General features: G+C 38.4%; 1 protein-coding gene across 1 annotated transcript; it reads left to right on the forward strand.

Moving 5' to 3' along the window:
- Positions 1-1346: 1346 nt before the first annotated feature.
- Positions 1347-11933, forward strand: LOC141552963 (gliomedin-like). The gene is made up of 3 exons (XM_074284855.1): positions 1347-1383; positions 2695-2911; positions 10677-11933. The coding sequence occupies exons 1-3, from the start codon at positions 1347-1349 to the stop codon at positions 11134-11136; spliced, it is 714 nt and encodes a 237-aa protein (XP_074140956.1). The 3' UTR covers positions 11137-11933.
- Positions 11934-19471: the final 7538 nt, after the last annotated feature.

Below are 19471 nucleotides of genomic sequence, written 5' to 3' on the forward strand. Positions count from 1 at the left end.
TTTCTCTATCACTTTCCAGGAATGGCTAGATGGCCCAGTGGATAGAGTTCTAGACCTGGATTTAGGAAGACTCCTCTTTGTGAGATCAAATCTACCCTCAGGGACTTAGCAGCTGTGTGACCCTGGATAAGTCACTTAACCCCATTTGCCTCAGTTTCCCCATCTATAAAATGAGCTGGAGAAGGAAATAACAAACCTTTCCAATATCTCTGCCAAGAAAATCCCAAGTGGATTCATGAAGGGCAGAGCATGACTGAACAGCAACCATCACTTTCTTAGGTCTACACAGTCAACAAAAAAAATCAAGGCCAATTTGTCATTTCCCAAGTGTCTCTGCTTCCCCGAAGCTTCCAAAATATTCCTGCAACCACCTAAACAAAACAACTTTCTAACACCCCACTGAAACACACCACCTCCTCCCTCATTAATTAGGAGCTCCTTGAGAATAGATTCTTTTCTCCTTTCTCTGTGCTTTTAGAACTTAACAGTCTATACAGGAAGGTGTTCCATGAAAGCATGTCAATTGATTACTTAAAAAGTTCAAGACAGAGCAAAGGAGAAAGGGGTGCAGGTGGTATTTGTTTCCCTTCTTTACTGGATTCAGAACACTTCTTACTGATCCAAGTAAAAGCAGCTCATCAAAGCTGCTTCATCTCAAGTCCTACAGGCTGGAACTTTGATCACTAGCAATGATTATTAATGAGCACTTATGGTTTCGGTGACATTTTTTGTCTTTATATGCATTCATTTGTTTCTGACTACATCTCACCCTTACCTTTATAACAAATTTTAAAAAAAAGTTCAGCAAAACTAAGCAACTCACTGAGACTGACAGTAAATGCAATGTTCCACAGTGAAAGCTCTCACCTCTATAACAGGAAGAGGGTATGGCTATTCTCAGGGGCCAAGATTAATCATCATAATTACATTGTATTCAGTTTCACTTTTCCCCCCATCCATTTCTTTTTTATTGTCAGGGTCACTCTGCAGTAATTCATGATTTCCCATGTTTCTTTGAATTCTTTCTAATCATTATTTTTAAGGAGGCTGCACAACTTTTGGGTATCAGAATGTTTAGCTATTCCCCAATCAATAGGCATCTACTTTGCTTCCAATTCTTTTTCACCACAACCAGCATCATAATCGATGCTTTGCTGCATAGGGACTCTACTGCAGAGAGCACAACTCCGTTGCACTGACACATTGTTCAAACGCCAAATGTACACTTGCCCCCAAAAAAATGATTTTATGGAGCATTCACAAGAAAGAAATCACAAGGTGGTCAGAAAAAGCAATGCAAGGACACTCTCAAGGTCTCTTTTAAGAACTTTAGAATTGGTTACATGATGTGGGAGACCCTGGTACAGGACACCCAGTATGCAGGCCCTCATCAGGGAAATGTCATGCTCTAAGAGCAGAGCAGAAGTGAATTAGCCCAAAGGAAACATGAAATAGACAAAATTAGAGAAGCTACCCCAATGTTCATAAGGACTATTTGTGTCCAACTTGTGGTGGAGCATTCCGAGCTTGTATTGGTCTGTCTGATCAGCCAAAATCAGACACATTCTTAAATCAATTCTAACATAGTGATGTCATTTTGGTTGTCTTTGAAAATGAAGAACAGCAAAAACCAAACAAATATGGAAACTTTTTGCTATCTCTGACTACCCTGGGGTACATGTCTAGCAAAAAATGAGTAAGAATAATAAACAAAGTATCTTGATGGGATCAAATGAGAGAAAATCCTTTGCACGCTAGAGCCCAAGCTAATGCTAGCTAGCTAAGGGAAACTTACAGGGAGTGACCAAAACGTCTTTATCATTTTTTTGTACACTGAAATTTATAATGTAAAATTAGTAAGCAAGTTTGGCTGCTTGAAGTGCCATACTGTTTTAATATAATGTTTCATTTTTTAAAAAATATAATAAAATAAATCTCACAGCTTCAGAGTGGAAAGGACTCTGAGAGGCAACTGATTGGTCAATCCATTCAAGATTTAAATTGAAGCTGGAAGAGAGGTCCCCTCATTTAACAAAAACATGAAACTGAGGTACATAGTGGTTTTAGAGGTTATAGAGTAGTAAGTGGATGAGCTGAGATCTGAAGTTGGATTTTTTCTGCTGTGCCACTTTAACTCTGCCCAGAGGAAATGACCTAAACCAGTGGTCCTCAGACTTTTTAAATAGGGGCCAGTTCACTGTCCCTCAGACTGTGGGAGGGCCGGACAATAGTAAAAACGAAAGCTCACACTCTGTCTCCCCCCCCTCAGCCCATTTGCCATAACCCAGGAGGCCGAATAAACGTCCTCAGTGGGCCGCATCTGGCCCGCGGGCCGTAGTTTGAGAACCTCTGACCTAAACTTTCTACATCTAAACAAATGCAATAGTTTTCACTGTTTTCTAGGTAACACCATGGATATACTACTGGTTTGGAGTCAAGAAAAATGGAGTTCAAATATAACCTCAAACACTTACCGTGTGACTGATCAAGCACTTAACCTCCGACTCAATTTATTCCTCCGTTAAATAGGCACAATAACACTATCTGCCTCTCAAGATTGTTGTGAGGATAAAACAAGGTTATAACTGTAGAGCATTTAGCATATACTATAGTATGGGATATAGTAAGCACTGCCTAAACATTAGCTATTATCATACCTTGGTTTTCTTCATCAATCTAAATTTTCCAATTGAGCTGCTCATGTAGTCATTGCAGAGAATGTGGGCAAACACCTTGACTTCCTTTTCTATGCATTCACAGGCCACATTGTGAAAGAATTTAAGGATCAAGTCTCCCTTCTGAACAACAGTTACAGGCCCATTCACCTCAGGTACTTATTCTACGGCTGTGGGCATGCTGTCCATAACAACTACCTCTACTATCAGAAAGGAGGCTCCAATGTCATTGTGAGGTAAGTGAAATTTATTTATCAAATGATGAAATTTGAGAGCTATGAGGGTCCTGACAGGCCATCTAGCCCAGCAGTTCCCAGAATCCTTTGTTCTTGTTATCTCATGAGCCTCTTTCAGTAGCAACAATTTAATATATTACTCATAATATTCCTTATAATTATTGATTGCTTAAGGCACCATTTGAAAATTTTAGTTCTAACCCCTTTGGACATTGTCTAGAACCTACAAAAGGTTAATAGACCATAAAATGGGAGCCACTGATCTAGCCTATCCCCCTTTTAAAAATAAGAAAATTGTGCCGAAGAGAAGTGAACAAGAAATCTAACATTCATTTAGCTCTTTTAGAGTTATATTTATTCTTGCCTTTGACCTTTGAGGTAATCATTGCAAGGATTATTAGCTCCATTTTATTGATAAAGAATCTGAATCCAAATAAAGTTTAAGTGCCTTGTCCAGTCCAGTAGAAACGACATCTTTCTGACTCCACATCTAGTACTCTAGCCCCAGTTATAGTTTTGCTGCCATTAAGGGTTTGATTTATTGCTTTGTTGATTGTACAGACTTAAGATAATGTTGAAGGAAATTAATAATGCAGATTAAATTTATAAGTGAGTCATGGGCATACGGTTGGAGAGTCAGTTGTTAAACATTTACCAGCAAACTGCTGATCTATTTACACTGCTTCTCAGTGACTTACCTACAGTCATTTGACAACTGAGAGGCAGAGCCAGAACCAGTCCCAATCTTGTGCTTTTTCCACAATCATGCTCTAAGCTCATGAGAGTTAACAATACTTTAAAAGTATGGAATCCCCAGGGTTTGCTTCAGCTTACAGGACTAATATGTCCAAAAAAGAGAACAGTAGTTGATAAAGAGAAGCTAGAGGGTCACTAACCTTTGAGAGAGGAAACATTTCCTGGTATTAAAAGAGAAACAATTTCTTCTCCATTTTGTTTTATTGAATACCCCTTGAAGTCACTGGAGAGCAAAAGCGACAACACCACAATCTGTTTTAAGATCAGTCCTTTTCTTTGACCTGATATTCATTCAATCACTATAGCCAAAAGAGTGTAACTGAGGAGAAGTAATGTGAAATTAGTGTGGAAAGATAGGATGGAATCATGTTCAGTTAATTATTAAAGGGACAATAGGAAGCCATTAAAACTGCCTAATTAATAGAGTTAGGAATTAGGGTAGGGGATGAGGTTGTTGCTATAGATATAGAATGGTATATGAACTTTCAGATGAAGTCGCTGTATTAATTTTACCTAACTGCTTTACTTTGTTACAGGAGATTTCTCATGAAGTGAGAATAATTTGTAAATGTTTGCAATGTAAAAACAAAACAATAATTTTTTAAAAGCCTGAAAAAATGCATGACCGGGGAATAATGTGGTAATATCTGTGTTTTTAGGAGTATCAATTTGTTGTTGTTTGTCCTTCGATAGCTATGTGAAGGTTATATTGGATGCAGAGACGCTAACTAAGAGATTTTTGAATGGTTCAGGGAAAAGGTGAGGAGGACTTGAAATCAGATGATGACCCTGTGAATGGGGAGAAAAGGATGGTGTTGATAGATGCTTTGGAGTATAATCCATAAGATCTGAGAGTGAATTGAAGATGATCCAAAATTATAAATCCAGATCACTTAGAGGGTAGTGGTACTCTTAACAGATAGGGGAATGTTAAGAAAAAAGCTGGATTTGGGTGAAATGATAGTAAGTTCTGCTAAGGACACATGGAGTTTGAGAGGCATGTGGAGTCTCCAGAGAGAGATGTCCTCTAAGAAGCTGGTGATATAGGACTAGAGCTTGGGAGAAAAATAAGGGCAGAATATATAGTTTTAGGAGTCTTCTCCTTTGAGATGATATTTGAACCCTTGGGAATTGATGAGATTATCAAGAGAGTATAAAAAGAAGTGATCCTAGAATAGAGCCGTGTGCATGCACAAGCACCAGAAGTGCCCCCCACCAAAACCCAAGTAGTTAGCTCCTAGGATGAGGAAGTAGTCGAGATACAGAGAACTCAAAAAGGATGAGGGCTGTGTGAGTCATCGGATTTAGTGGCTAGATGGGTGATAATCTCGGAGAGAGCAATCTCAGCCAAGTAGTGGGGATGAGATGCAGATTGCAACAGATGAGAAAAGAATCGGAAATAAAGAGGTAGAGGCAAAGTATAAAGGACTTTTTTTTTCTAGAAAGTTTGCTGTGAAAGTGGGGAGGGGTATCAGACCATAAATGACATATGCTAAAGTAAAAAGCACAGATCATGAAATCTGGGAAAGTAAATAAACTGAGAGGCCAGTAAATAAACTATCCACATCAATAAGTATACTGAAGTTCCTTGGTATGAGGAGGAGTTTGGAGGTGGGGAAGAGGACATAAGCCAAGTGCTGAATTTGAGAAAATAAGACAGAATGATGTGGAAGAAAGTATTTATAGCCACTGGAACCTGGGCAGGGGTGATTGATAGAAATGGGTGGAGTGAACCTCAAAGGAGGAAAGTGGCTGAGTAACGTTGGTCTAGAACTAGTGGTGAGGAACGAGTATGTCTGGGCAAGTTGGGAACACAAGGGAAGATGCATCCAATACTGGAGAGAACCTGGGTGGATTTTATTCAGTCTGCCCTGATTTCCCATGTCCCAGTGCCATTAGAGCTCACTGCTGTAATCTGATAAAGGTCCGATTTGGTGGCTCTACCTAAATCCCCCAAAACTCTGGATTTCACTAGAAAATCAAAGATGTCTCTTTGGGAGGGAACAAAGCTGTCAGGCAACCACTCTTGGTTCAACTCAAAAATCTAACCTGATTAGGGCTCAAAGAGCTCTTGCCCTGACTTTTAGAGGCAATCTGCTGATTGTGTATGCAACTAACAGAGAGACAAAGGCAGAGGCAGAGGAATAGAGAGAGATGAAAATAATAGACATTTACAGAATGATTAAAAATTTGCAAAACACTGTATTTACACTATCCCATTTGAGTATCATAACAGTCCTGTGAGATAAAGAGGATGGTTATTATTTATAATACCTCTTTTCAAGATGAGGAAATTGAGACTCACATAAGTTAAATAGCCTGACCATTGTCGCACAGAATGTCAGTGTCAGAGGAAGAATCAAACCTGACTTCAAATCCAGCATCCTAACGCTGAAACCCTCATGGACTCCTTGAATGGAGGCAGCTAGATTATAAACGGGTTCCGCTTGGCACAAAGCAGTTAATAAATATTCATTGATTGAGGGAAGATTTACACACACACACACACACACACACAGGCACACACACACACACAGGCACACACACACACAGGCACACACACACACACATACACACACATACACACACATACACACACACACACACACACACACACACACAGGCACACACACACACAGGCACACACACACACATACCTCTTTTGGTAAACCTCCTTAGAATCATCAAATCATTCAAATCTGTAGATGAAAGGGATTTCCCAGAGGCATCTAGTGTAATTTCTTTGTGTTAGGGTAAAGGAACAGCCTCAGAGAAGAGACTGGTTAAAAGGGAAAAAGATGAAACACCTTTCTGTGCTCTGTCTCATTCTTTCTCTGTGTGGGTCTGTCTCTGTTTCTGTGTCTGTCTCTCTCTGGCTGACTTTCCCCAAATATGCAAATATGTTCTTTGTACTTCTCTGCCATTATTCCAATAAGGGCTGCTGCATATAAGAACAGCAGTAAGGGTGGAGGAGAGTTCCATTACAGACAATTGTCTCCGGAGAAGACTAGAACCTTCAAGAAATCCTACTACATTCATAGTAATTAACTGAGCCAGAATTCAAATCTAGGTTTTTTTTGTAAAGTCCATAAAAAGTGTAGGGAAAAAGCAAAAAGAGAAATCATGGAAATTTGTGTATTTATTTTTTGTTTTGTTTTAAGGAAACTGCACTGTGAAATGTGATTAACCAAGTTATTAAATAACTACTGTATGCAGAATAGTTCTTATTCTCCAAGAGTTGGGGGAGAAAGACAAAGCATGAAAAGAGCAATCAACTTATTCAGCTTGATACGGGATAAGGACACAGGCGGGAATCACAAAGTCAGAAATCCAGAGCTAAAAGGGAACCTAGGAATCCCTTAACCCCTCATTTTACAGATGAGGAACCTGAGGTCCAGACAGATTTTATTACTTGCCCAGGATCCTCCTGACTCTGAGCTCTGCCCTCTCTCAATTGTATCACATAGAAAAGGATTGCTTTTCTGAAGAGCTCACCACAGGCTGAGCCAAAGAAAGCTTCAGAAAAGCAATCCTTTCATCTGCTGCCTTTTCCCTCCTATCTTTCAAGGATTCATTCTCAGCTTTAAAACAGCCAGCTCCCAAATACAAGGAAAGGCAATATGGCACATGGAAATGACCCCTGGGCTTGGAGTCAGAGACCTCGTTTCCTATGCCATCTGTCCCCAATGCTTACTAGTGGTATGACAATGGACAAATCATAATATCCTAGGATTAGAGCAGAGGCCGTCTAGCCAACCCCCTCATTTTCTAGAGGAGGACCTGAACTCCAAGGAGGTAAAGGTAACTTTCCCAAAACTTATATAACTGTCTGAGGAAAGATTTGAAACCAGGACTTGTCTCCAAGTCCATCACCAAATGCATTATCCCAGAGAAGTCAAACTCTCTGCCTCAATCCTCCTGCAAAATTCCTGAATGCAGCCACATCAGATTAAAATTTAACTGGGAAATATTTAACAAAATAAATACAAAATAGAATACAACAAGATATTGTCAATCTGTGGCTTTCAAGTTAATGCCTCCTTTTCCCAATAAATTTGACTCCAGCATCTTGCATCTTGCTTCTGCACATTAAATCTCTTTAAGTTTCATTTTCTCATCTGCAAAATGGGGATGCTAATATTTATAGTGTCTACATTGCAGGATTGTTATGGGGGAAAGAGCTTTGTAAATCATAAAGCACCAGTCAATTTTCTCAGATTTAACAATTTGTGAGTTTCTTTTGCTGCTCAATGCCTCCCTCTGGTGTTCGTATTATGGTTACAGCCCTTAATGGAATTCCTCACAGTGTTTTCTCCAGCTACACAAGCTGCTAACTATAACTTATCTTCACCAACACTACTTACAGATGAATTACTCCAGGAACATGGACGGTGGCTCAGATTTTAAAAGGAGGAAGAGAAAGAGCATTTCTGTAGCACCTACTATGTGCCAGGCCCATTGTGAAGTGGCCTACAACCATTATCTCATTTGAACCTCTTAACAACCCTGGGGGGAGGTTTTATAATATTGCCCCCATTTTATAGTTGAGGAAACTGAGGCAGATAGAAATGTCACACACCTAGTAAGTGTCTGAGGCTGGACTTGACCGGAGGAACTCCTGACTCCAGGCCCAGCGCTCTATCCACCATGCTGCTAGTTGCCTCTTTTCTGATCAAATAAAGGGGCAGCATGGCATGGTGGATGGAGAAGTGCCTTATGAAGAACTGGGTTCAATTCCCATCTAGGACAGACCTGTGGGACCTTAGGCAGGTAACTCCAAGTTCTCCTAGATTATAAAAGCAGAACCGTGGCTGATCTGAGTCCGTAGAGGGAGTTCCCTTCCCTAATGAAATCTGGATTTTTTGTTTTTTAAGATACCAACTCTTCTTGAGCCTGTGAACTATTCTGTCCAAGGGATTTTCTTGGCAAGAATACTGGAGTAATTTGCCATTTCCTTCTGTAGTGGATTAAGGCAAAGGTAAAATGTGCTGCCCAGAATCGCACAACTTTTAAGTGTCCGAGGCTGGATTGGGACTCCAGGACCAGCACTCTATCTAGTGAGCCACCTAGTTACCTCTATTAGGACAGAGTGGTACAAAAAGCAGTGGGTTGAGTCTAACCCTGTTTCTACTCCCAATTCAAAATTAGTCTTTTATTCCTTTGAGATTGCCTCTTTATAGTCATATCAATATTTTCTTAGAAATATGTCACAACAACAATAATATTTTAAGCTAACAGTGTTTTACATATACTGTCTCATTGGATTCTCATCACAACCCTCTGAGGGAAGTTTTTTATTATGCCCATTTTACAGATAAGGCCAACAGAAGATCATATATCCTGTCATATAGTTATTCAAGGTAATCTGAGGTAGCTTTAGTATCTGAGCTAGTCTTTGAACTCAGATCTTTGCTGAAATCTACCAACTAAGCTATACCCAACTACACCTGTTTGCCTTGCCTTGCTCCATTTCTACAAATAAGCCTCGAGCATTAACACTGTAGTGGTAATGACATATTCTCCAGATTGCCAATGATTTTATGCTGTTGTTGCCCTTCTCTTCCCCAGCCATGAAGTAACGAAAGAATTCTCTGAACAGAAGGACGGCAGGAGATAGTTTGAGAAAACTTGGGTCTGGAGCTAGAGAATCAGGGTTTGAGCCCATTTCTGCCCTAACTTGCTATGTCATCTTGAGCGTACTATTTAATTTCTCTTGTCCACATTTTCTTCATCTGTAAAAGGAGAGATTTGGGCCAGATGTTCCCTTTCAGTTCCTTTCACATCAGTAGTCATGACCTTACCCATTCTCTTCTGGCCAGTATCTCAAAGGCCTGATATCTTGCTGGGGCTACTGACAGCAGGGTCACAGTGCCAGCGCATGATCCCCATGAAAGATCTTCTCCCACCATTCGGGGACTGTACCTCATAAATTGTGGGTCACCGGCTGCCAAACTTTGGCCCTTCACTATAATACTTGTGATTTGTGGCTTTAGAAAATAATGGAGAATGGTATCTTCTAGTGTTCAAAGTATGTGCTTTTACAAAAAAAATTTATTGAAGACATCCTTCATTGTTTTCCCACCCATGGCTACATAGCACATTGTACTCTAGGTGACTAAGTGTCTAGCCACACCCAAATCATAGCTTTGATTTCAACCAGAACTTAATAAAAATTGTGTTCATGGATTCCAATTGCAGCTAGATAGTACCAGAGTGCAAATATACTCTGGGCCTGGAGTCAGGAAGATTCATCTTCCTGAGTCCAAATCTGACTTCACTTAATAGCCATCTGACACTGGACAAATAACTTTATCTCATTTGCCTCAGTTTCCTCATCTGTAAAATGTACTGGAGAAGAACATGGCAAATCACTCTATCTTTGCCAACAAGATCCCAAATGGGGTCTTAAAGAATCAGATACGAATGAAATAACTAACATAATACACAGCTAGTAACAGTCTTAATTTAGATGTGAACTCGCGTCTTCTGCCACTGATATTGTACTTTCAGATTTATAAAGCATTTCACAAATTATATCAACAATTTTGGCAGGAAAGTGCTATTATAATCCCCATTTTAAAGAGGATTTAAACTTAGGTGCTCCTGACTCTAGGCTTACTGAAGCATATGTGTAATAAATAGTCACAGATCATGTGTGAGAATGGGCCTGTGCCAAGGCTATTTTTGATGGCAGAACCATAAAGGAGACTGCGCATGTCTACACAGAAAAGAAAAAAAGAAAAAAAAGGGAGATACAGAGCCTTTGCCCTGGCAAAATAGGGCCTGCCCTCAAGAAGTTTAAATCCTACTTAGCAAAGAGATAAGACATGTTATAGATTCTTGAGAAAGGGCATTTTTCAAACAAAATGATATCCAAACTGTGGATTTCTGTATCAGTCAGTTTTTCTACCTGCTCTGTCAGAACAATGGAAATAAAATCCACATTTCACTGGAGATTCTCCCTCTCTGCATGAAAATATTGACTTTTCTTTTTAAATTTTCTTTTCAGATTTGAATTTGCAACAGAAACATCTGAGACACTGAAGATTGAAAATGCCTTGCACTCGGGTCGAAATTATCTCTTTGTAAACTCAAAGACATACTTCAATTTCGCTATTGATGAAAAGGGCCTTTGGATTATCTATGCTTCAAGTTTGGATGGGTCCAGTATCTTTGTGGCCCAACTAGAGCAAAGTACCTTCTCAGTCATTCAACATATCAACACCACGTACCCCAAATCCAAAGCAGGCAATGCCTTTGTTGCCTGTGGCGTCCTCTATGTCACGGACACCAAAGATATGAAGATAACCTTTGCTTTTGATTTGTTAAAGGGGAAACAGATCAATGTGAGTTTTGACCTAAGAACTTCACAGTCTGTTCTTGCCATGTTAGCTTACAACTTGAGAGATCAGCATCTCTATACATGGGAAGATGGCTATTTAATGTTATATCCTGTTCAGTTTTTGTAAGCCATGGGAAACAAATGATGATTCTTTCAGAATGGTCTAGGATCTCTTGGTCTCAGTACATTTTAACATTGATATGAATATTTCCATCTTAACCTAAAATGTGTCATTTAGGGTAGCTGGGTAAATAGAAAATAATCCAGTGATTTATACATATGTGTATATGTATAATAAAAATCCAGTAATGTGTATATATATATATATATATATATATATATATACATGTGTGTATAGTAAGAATTTAATAATTACTTGTTGATTGATAGATTTCCCAAACAATTATAGTTTATATAAGATCTATATATTTATATAGAAATCTCTCACTCTTTATATATTAATCACTATGCTTTGTTGATTGGGAAATCAAGCAATTATTAAACTCTTATTATTTGCCAGATACTATAAACTTTAGGGATACAAAGACAAAAGTGGAAAAGTATCTGTTCTCAAGGAATTTATATTCTATTTAACAAATGAATCAATCTCCTTTAAAATTGGATTCCTTAGTGGTAGAACCTTGTACTGAGTCAAAAGACCAAGATCATTGTCCTAGATCTGATTCTTCACTATCTGTGATCTTGGACAGATTACTTCACCGTTCTCACCCTTGGCTTTCTCATCTCATCCACTGAAAGGGTTGGACTAGGTGGTTTTTGCATAGGGATCCTTCCAGCTCTGACAATCTATGATTTTTCAACCCCCTATATAAGGGTAGAATTATAACAACAAGGATTGTTCCCTGGAATCTCCACAAATTTGCCAAGTCACACATGGAATAATTAAAATTGATTAAAATTTCAGATGAATTCATGAAACTGATTGCTTTGAATGAATTCTCAAGCCCTTGGTTAGGAATTGACTACCTTTGGAAGTCAGCTTTACTCTTTGAGGTTGCTGAAGTCTATCCTAGAGCTGATTTAGTATTCAATGTGGAATTTGTGCAGACAGAAGAGAAGCCAAATCACTTGTACTTCTTTGTCATGCTTAATTTACTCACCTCCATGAATAGCAGAAACCCAGAAGAAATGACATTTGCTTCTTGCTCAGCTGTCAATTCAGCAGACAGATGTTTCTAGGTTTCTACCAGTTTGGGGATTCTGTAGTTTTGTGGTAGCAAATCATTTGTAACTAAGATATTGGATCATTGTAGTTCTGTGACCATATCAATAGGTCCATCCATGGAGTTTCTAAAATGGGACCTCTGTGGGCTAAAATCTAGTTCAGTGTATACATGAAAGCATTTTTGTACCCTTCAGCAGAAAGGTATTCAGTATTGTAAATAAGCCTGATACTCTGATTTACTAATCAGCCTAGTTTTGTAAACCTAAGGAGATTAGTTCTCTGAAGATTTTGTGTTACTTTTTTTTTTTGGAGGGGGGAGGGAGGAGGAAAGTAAGGGAGAATGCAGGACAGGTAAAAAAGTACTTGCCATACTCTATAACAAGAGTAGTCAATGGAGGTGATTTTCTCCCTTTTTCTTCCCTTTTGGGAAGACATAGTGCTGTGGCCTACAAAAATGGAAAAAAAATTAATTAGACTAAAAGGTATTGCCATTATTCCTATCTTCTGCTACTCAGATAAACTTTCTTTAAATTCTCTAGATGATTTGCACTATAATATACCTAAAGGGAAGAAAAAAGATAACTTTAAATCAACATAATTTCTTGATATTTTTTGGCACGGAGAACTCTAAAAATCATTTGTTCTAACAAGCCAAAAGGCCAGGCTTCAAGCTCTGAATAATTTGAATACTCTACCATTTAGGTGACTATGTCATGTTTCTTTGCCTAGACTCAACGTCCAAGCAACCAGATGGTTTTCTGAAAAAGCCAGTCAGATTACTTATAAGTGATGCTGTGTGGATAGAACATTCAGTTGAATTAGCTGTGTTTTTTTTCACTTTACAATCAGTTATGTTGATGTCGTGTTGACACAGCTCAAACTCATTTTTTCTAGCAATATATTATGTAACCTTGAACAATGCTGTCCTGTGTCCAAGGTTACTGTATCTAGTATTTAAATTTTCATATCATGGTATTTTTCTCAGTCTCAGTTTCATTTAATATTGTTGTTAATTTAAAATATTTTAAGAGATTCCTTGTGGTTAAAATTCTTATATGGAAACATGAATCTTGCATATTAATGGAAGTTATTTCTATTTTAATGCATATGACATAAATCAAAGGAATTAGTTTCATGAACACAAATTCAGTTTTGAAAAAAGAAAAAAAGCCTAGATTGTATTTCTCAAACATGAACCATCTTCCAATCTAACAAACATTTAAAAAAAACACCTCACATTGCAAAGGAAACCAGTTATATTGAAATGCAGTTGTTATAATATTTCTTAAAAACAAGTTCACAGGCCCTACTCCCTCAAGACTAAGAGATGTGATTAGCTTTAAGACACATCTGAAACTTAGAGGTTTCTTAATACAACAGAACCAAATCAAAGGATCCCTCACTACTGGGTTAATCAAAAGCAGATAGTCATATTGAAAAATAAATAAAACATTCCTTCAACACCTAAAAATCATATTAGGTTCAATCTTCAAAAGACATTTCTCTTTATTTATGAACAACCTCCTACTCAAGACAGGTGGCTTTGCTATCTACTTATCCACTGAGTACCAAGTGATTGTAGCTACAAAGAGCTTTGGGGCCCAAACAACCCATGGAGAAGGTTATGTACCTACCCCAACCACCTGCAGTCTTATGACCTTCACAAAAATGTCTGGGGAGGGGGCAACCAGAGAACTAAGGCTGCAAGTGAGACATGCTGATCCTTGAAGAGTTAGTTGTCATTTTGCTATCATTTTCTTGACTGTATCTCTGTGATAACAAAATATCTGAGGGAAAGGTGATTGATGGGATTCTCACTTCTTAGCCAGCTGTCCTACTCCTGTGTATCATGCAAAGCCATAGTCTTCCCATCTGTGATCAAGGGTTATGCATAACAAGATGAGTAATGGTGGACAGCTTGTTCTGGCTGTATTTCATGTTAACATTAACCAAATTATTCAATAAAATTTTGATAGATGGGCACAGTCTTAAAATAATTATTTGTTGTTTTTGCCTTTTGATCTTTTAATACATAACTTTCAGAATCTGAAGCTCATTTCCTACCATGTTTTTTTGAGAACATTTTCTCTATAAGGTCCTAGATTTAGGGTTGAAAAGTTCGATCCTCTCCATTTAAGATGGGGCAGCTGAGGGGGCAGCTAGGTGGTGCAGTGGATAGAGCACCAGTCTTGAATTCAGGATGACCCGAGTTCAAATCTACTCTCAGACACTTAACACTTCCTAGCTGTGTGACCTCGGCAAGTCACTTAACCCCAGCCTCAGAAAATTAAAAAAAAAAAAAAAAAAAAAAAAAAGATAAGGCAGCTGAGGTCCAGAAAGGTAAAGACTTGACAGGTTCCCACAACTGGGAATTGCCTGAGTGAAATTTTATCCCAAGTCTTGCTGTCCCACCCCCCCTCCCAATCTTATCCACTACACTACAGTGGTTGTAAAAGAGTTCTCTAAGGACTGTTACATCCCTTCCAACAGTGTGAAAGCTTTGTTTCCTGTGGCCTCAAAAGAGAAAAACAATCACGATAGGGGGCTTTGCTGGTTTTCCCCTTCATTTTATACTTTTTTGGCCATCAGATCACTCTGTCGACTTTAATGATAATTTGAACTATAGAAATGGCCAATTGTTACCTAATTAATTAATTTCATTGGATGAAAAAAAAAAGATTTAGACTTGAAAGAGACCCTTAAAAGTCACTTCATTCAACAATTTCATTTACAGATGAAATCACTAAGGCCAACAGAGATAGTATGGCTCACCCAAGGTGACGTAGACAATAAGTAGCAGAGGGTCATAGAGATGATTAAAGCAACTGGTCTCTTCACCACAAAAACAAAGCAAAATATAACAAACAAAAAACTGTCTTGACCTGTCCAAGAGGCACCAAGAATGAAGAAACAAAATGAAGAGAATGGTCCCTCATAGATTCTATGATTTACTGTGTATCTCCTACTATCCCATCTAACAAACTGGAATGAATGATGCTTTAGTTAAATTTGACCATTACTCATCCCACATGTTTAAGACACCCAACATCAGCACAGTAGAAAAAGCAATCTGCTATGATCCTCCTCTGGGATAGGAATAGTTTAATAATGGGTGAGTAAAATTCAAAAATGACAGCAATGGTTTCCAAAAACAAGTTTGCTTACAGTCTCCTTAATGTAGGAATCTACTTGTCTCTGAATTGTGGCCATATCCTAAATGTTTCTTCCTTAGTCCATGAATTCTGAATCATAGAACTGAAAAAAACTAGTCCATTCTAATTTTACAGATGAGGAATCAGGTCCAAGTCAAGTGACCTGGACAAAGGCAGAGTTAGTGCCAAAGCTGGAACTAGAAGTTTCCCCTTTTTACCACCAATTTCCTCCATCTGGGTACAACTTCATAAATAGAAACTCTTCATTTGAGAAGAAAGCAAAAAGGAAAATCTTTTTTTTTAATTTTCAATATTGTATTTTTCCAAATACATAGTTTTCAATATTCGTTTTTGACAAGTCCAGATTTTTCTCCATCTTTCCAAGATAGTTTAAATATGTGCAATTCTTTTAAACATACTTTCATATTTGTCATGTTGTTCCAAAAGGTAAAAAGTCACAAGAAAAAAAAAACCAAAAAAGTGAAAATACTAAGTTTTGATCCACATTCAGTCTCCATAGTTCTCTCTCGATGCAGATGGCATTTTCCATCCTGATTCTATTGGAAATGCCTTGAATCAACACAGTGTTGAAAAGAGCCAAGTCCATCACAACTGATCTTCACATAATCTTGTTGTTGCACTGCACAATGTTCTCTTGGTTCTAATCACTTCACTCAGCATCAGTTCATGTACATTTTTTTTTTTAGGCAATTGGGGTTAAGTGACTTGCCCAGGGTCATATGCCAAGAAGTGTAAAGTATCTGAGGTCAGATTTCAACTCAGATCCTTCTGACTTCAGGGCTGGTGATCTATCCACGGCACCACCTAGCTGCCCCTCATGTACATCTTTTTAGGCTTTTCTGAAATCAGCCTGCTCATCATGTTTTATAAAATAATAATATTCCATTAAATTCATATACTATAACTTTTTTAGCCTTTTTCCCATTGCTACTACAAAAAAAGGCTGCTACAGATATTTTTTGCACATGGGGTCCTTTTCCCTCTTTTATGGTCTCTTTGGGATTCAGACCCAGTAGTGTCATTGCAGGATCAAAGAGAATGAACAGTTTTATAGTTCTTTGGGCATAATTTCAAATGCAAAAGAGAAATTCTGGCAAAATCAGAAAATCTTCCTTCAATTTAACTAGTAGTAATTAGCAGGCAGGAAGGGAGATTTAATCTTAAACTCTGATGCTCCCTTCTCACTTACAACAGCATAGGTTAGTCAATTTTCAATCCTGCTATTAGCTATTTGGCATATATTCAGTTCAATCAATGGAGGATCTTAAATGGTGCCCATATAAATTGGAAATATAACATTCAAAATCTCTGGCCTCTTAACAGAATTAGCTCACATGTTAACAATTATAAGAAATTAATTGATTATATAAGTGCCTCCTTCTCTTATGTTTAAAGTATTTGACATCGTGTTGTAGCAAATACCTTTACAAAGAATAATTCTGCATAATTATTTTCATGTTTCTGGAATTCTTAAAAAAATGTTTTGTCAACTCAGTTACAGTAGATTGTTTAGATCAAATAATCTTGTACAATAAGACCTTATAAACTCATCTATTTTATGCTCAGCTTCTTGTGATCATGTCTTATTCATAGTTATATTCCTTATAAGATTTAGCATAATACTCTATGCATGGTAGGAACTATATAAACATTTACTGAATCAATATTTAACCATATGTAACAAAATATTTGATAGTACACCTTTTTGATAGGTACAGAAATAAACAATAATTATCCTTTTAAGTCTTCTCAATACCTTCCTATACAAACATCCCAACCCAGGGTTCTGTTGGTAAATATTTAACAACCAGTTCTCCAGAGGGAAAAAAAGTGCTCACCATACACTTCTAAGTTGAATCTGATTTATTAACACTTTCTCTATCACTTTCCAGGAATGGCTAGATGGCCCAGTGGATAGAGTTCTAGACCTGGATTTAGGAAGACTCCTCTTTGTGAGATCAAATCTAACCTCAGGGACTTAGCAGCTGTGTGACCCTGGATAAGTCACTTAACCCCATTTGCCTCAGTTTCCCCATCTATAAAATGAGCTGGAGAAGGAAATAACAAACCTTTCCAATATCTCTGCCAAGAAAATCCCAAGTGGATTCATGAAGGGCAGAGCATGACTGAACAGCAACCATCACTTTCTTAGGTCTACACAGTCAACAAAAAAAATCAAGGCCAATTTGTCATTTCCCAAGTGTCTCTGCTTCCCCGAAGCTTCCAAAATATTCCTGCAACCACCTAAACAAAACAACTTTCTAACACCCCACTGAAACACACCACCTCCTCCCTCATTAATTAGGAGCTCCTTGAGAATAGATTCTTTTCTCCTTTCTCTGTGCTTTTAGAACTTAACAGTCTGTACAGGAAGGTGTTCCATGAAAGCATGTCAATTGATTACTTAAAAAGTTCAAGACAGAGCAAAGGAGAAAGGGGTGCAGGTGGTATTTGTTTCCCTTCTTTACTGGATTCAGAACAGTTCTTACTGATCCAGTAAAAGCAGCTCATCAAAGCTGCTTCATCTCAAGTCCTACAGGCTGGAACTTTGATCATTAGCAATGATAATTAATGAGCACTTATGGTTTCGGTGACATTTTTTGTCTTTATATGCATTCATTTGTTTCTGACTACATCTCACCCTTACCTTTATAACAAATTTTAAAAAAAAGTTCAGCAAAACTAAGCAACTCACTGAGACTGACAGTAAATGCAATGTTCCACAGTGAAAGCTCTCACCTCTATAACAGGAAGAGGGTATGGCTATTCTCAGGGGCCAAGATTAATCATCATAATTACATTGTATTCAGTTTCACTTTTCCCCCCATGTTAGGATTACTAGGTGAGAACTCAGGTTGTCTGGACAGTGACAAGGTGAGAATTCAGGTTGTCTGGACAATTACAAGGTGAGAACTCAGGTTGATTTGATAGAAGGAGCAAGCTCATTGGCTGAAGTATGAACCTTTTGCAGATTTTGTGGGACGTTTGCAAACTGCTGTCAAAAGAACTATTGGAGAAAATGCAGCTACAGAAATAATGACCAGACATCTGGCTAAGGAAAATGCCAACGAGATTTGCAAAAGAATTATATGGGGATTAGACAAAGATGCTCCTTTAGAGGAGATCATAAGACGCTGTGCTACAGTGGGAACAAATGCTTTTTACACAAGGACAATGATGAATGTGGAAAGACAGGGTCCCTCCTGGCAAGGGCCTTCTAGAGAAACTCGGCGATGTTTTCAATATGGAAAAATTGGGCATCTAAGAGCTCAGTGTAGATTTGGAGATACAGTGAGAAAACAGGTGAGAGAAGACCTAAAACTCCATGTCCAAAATGTCACAAGGGTCTCCACTGGGCCTCCGAATGTAGATTGACACAGGGAAATGACAGGTGGGGCCCAGCTTCAGCCCCCCAAGTGGGGCATGATGGCAGCCGAGGTTACATCCAGAGAATTTTAAGACATGATCAATCAGCCAAAAGGCAATCAGATGGAAGAAAGGGATTGAAATTAGGAAAAATAGAATTGTGTGCAGTAGAGACTACTGAGATACTCCCTGGAGAAGTGAAATCTGTTCCTGTTGAGCCTATGGATCCTTTGCTTCCAGGCACAGTTGGCTTGACCATTTCACCTTCTGAGAAACAGTGTCCATCCATACACTGATGTGGGAGACTGGAGAACGTGTATCTAATATCCCAGACACACACAAGGTTATTTGCTAGACACTGTGTCCTTGTAACAGCTTTCACTCCCCTTGGTATCGTTTTCATCCCAGCAAGGGACTCCACATTCCATCTCTGAAGTCCTTGTTATGGCTTTTACCAAGCAGAACCCCACACTCCACCTCTGGAAGCCACCCATACATTCTTTCTTAGCATCTTCTGCAAGGTCCCTGGGACAGTTCTCCACTGGGTTTTTTAGGGCCTTTTGGGATAAGTCAGGATGAATGTAAGCACAAACTGCAAAAACAATATAAGCACAGGTAGTTAAATAAGAGGACCAGTAAGAAAATTACCACAGCTGTTACTTCTTTCCACCTGGCATTTGGTAGTACAACAATGACCTTTGATCCCACTACCAATGTTCATTTATTTCGTCCTGGAA

Source organism: Sminthopsis crassicaudata, chromosome 2 (assembly GCF_048593235.1).
Source record: "Sminthopsis crassicaudata isolate SCR6 chromosome 2, ASM4859323v1, whole genome shotgun sequence".
NCBI lineage: Eukaryota > Metazoa > Chordata > Mammalia > Dasyuromorphia > Dasyuridae > Sminthopsis > Sminthopsis crassicaudata.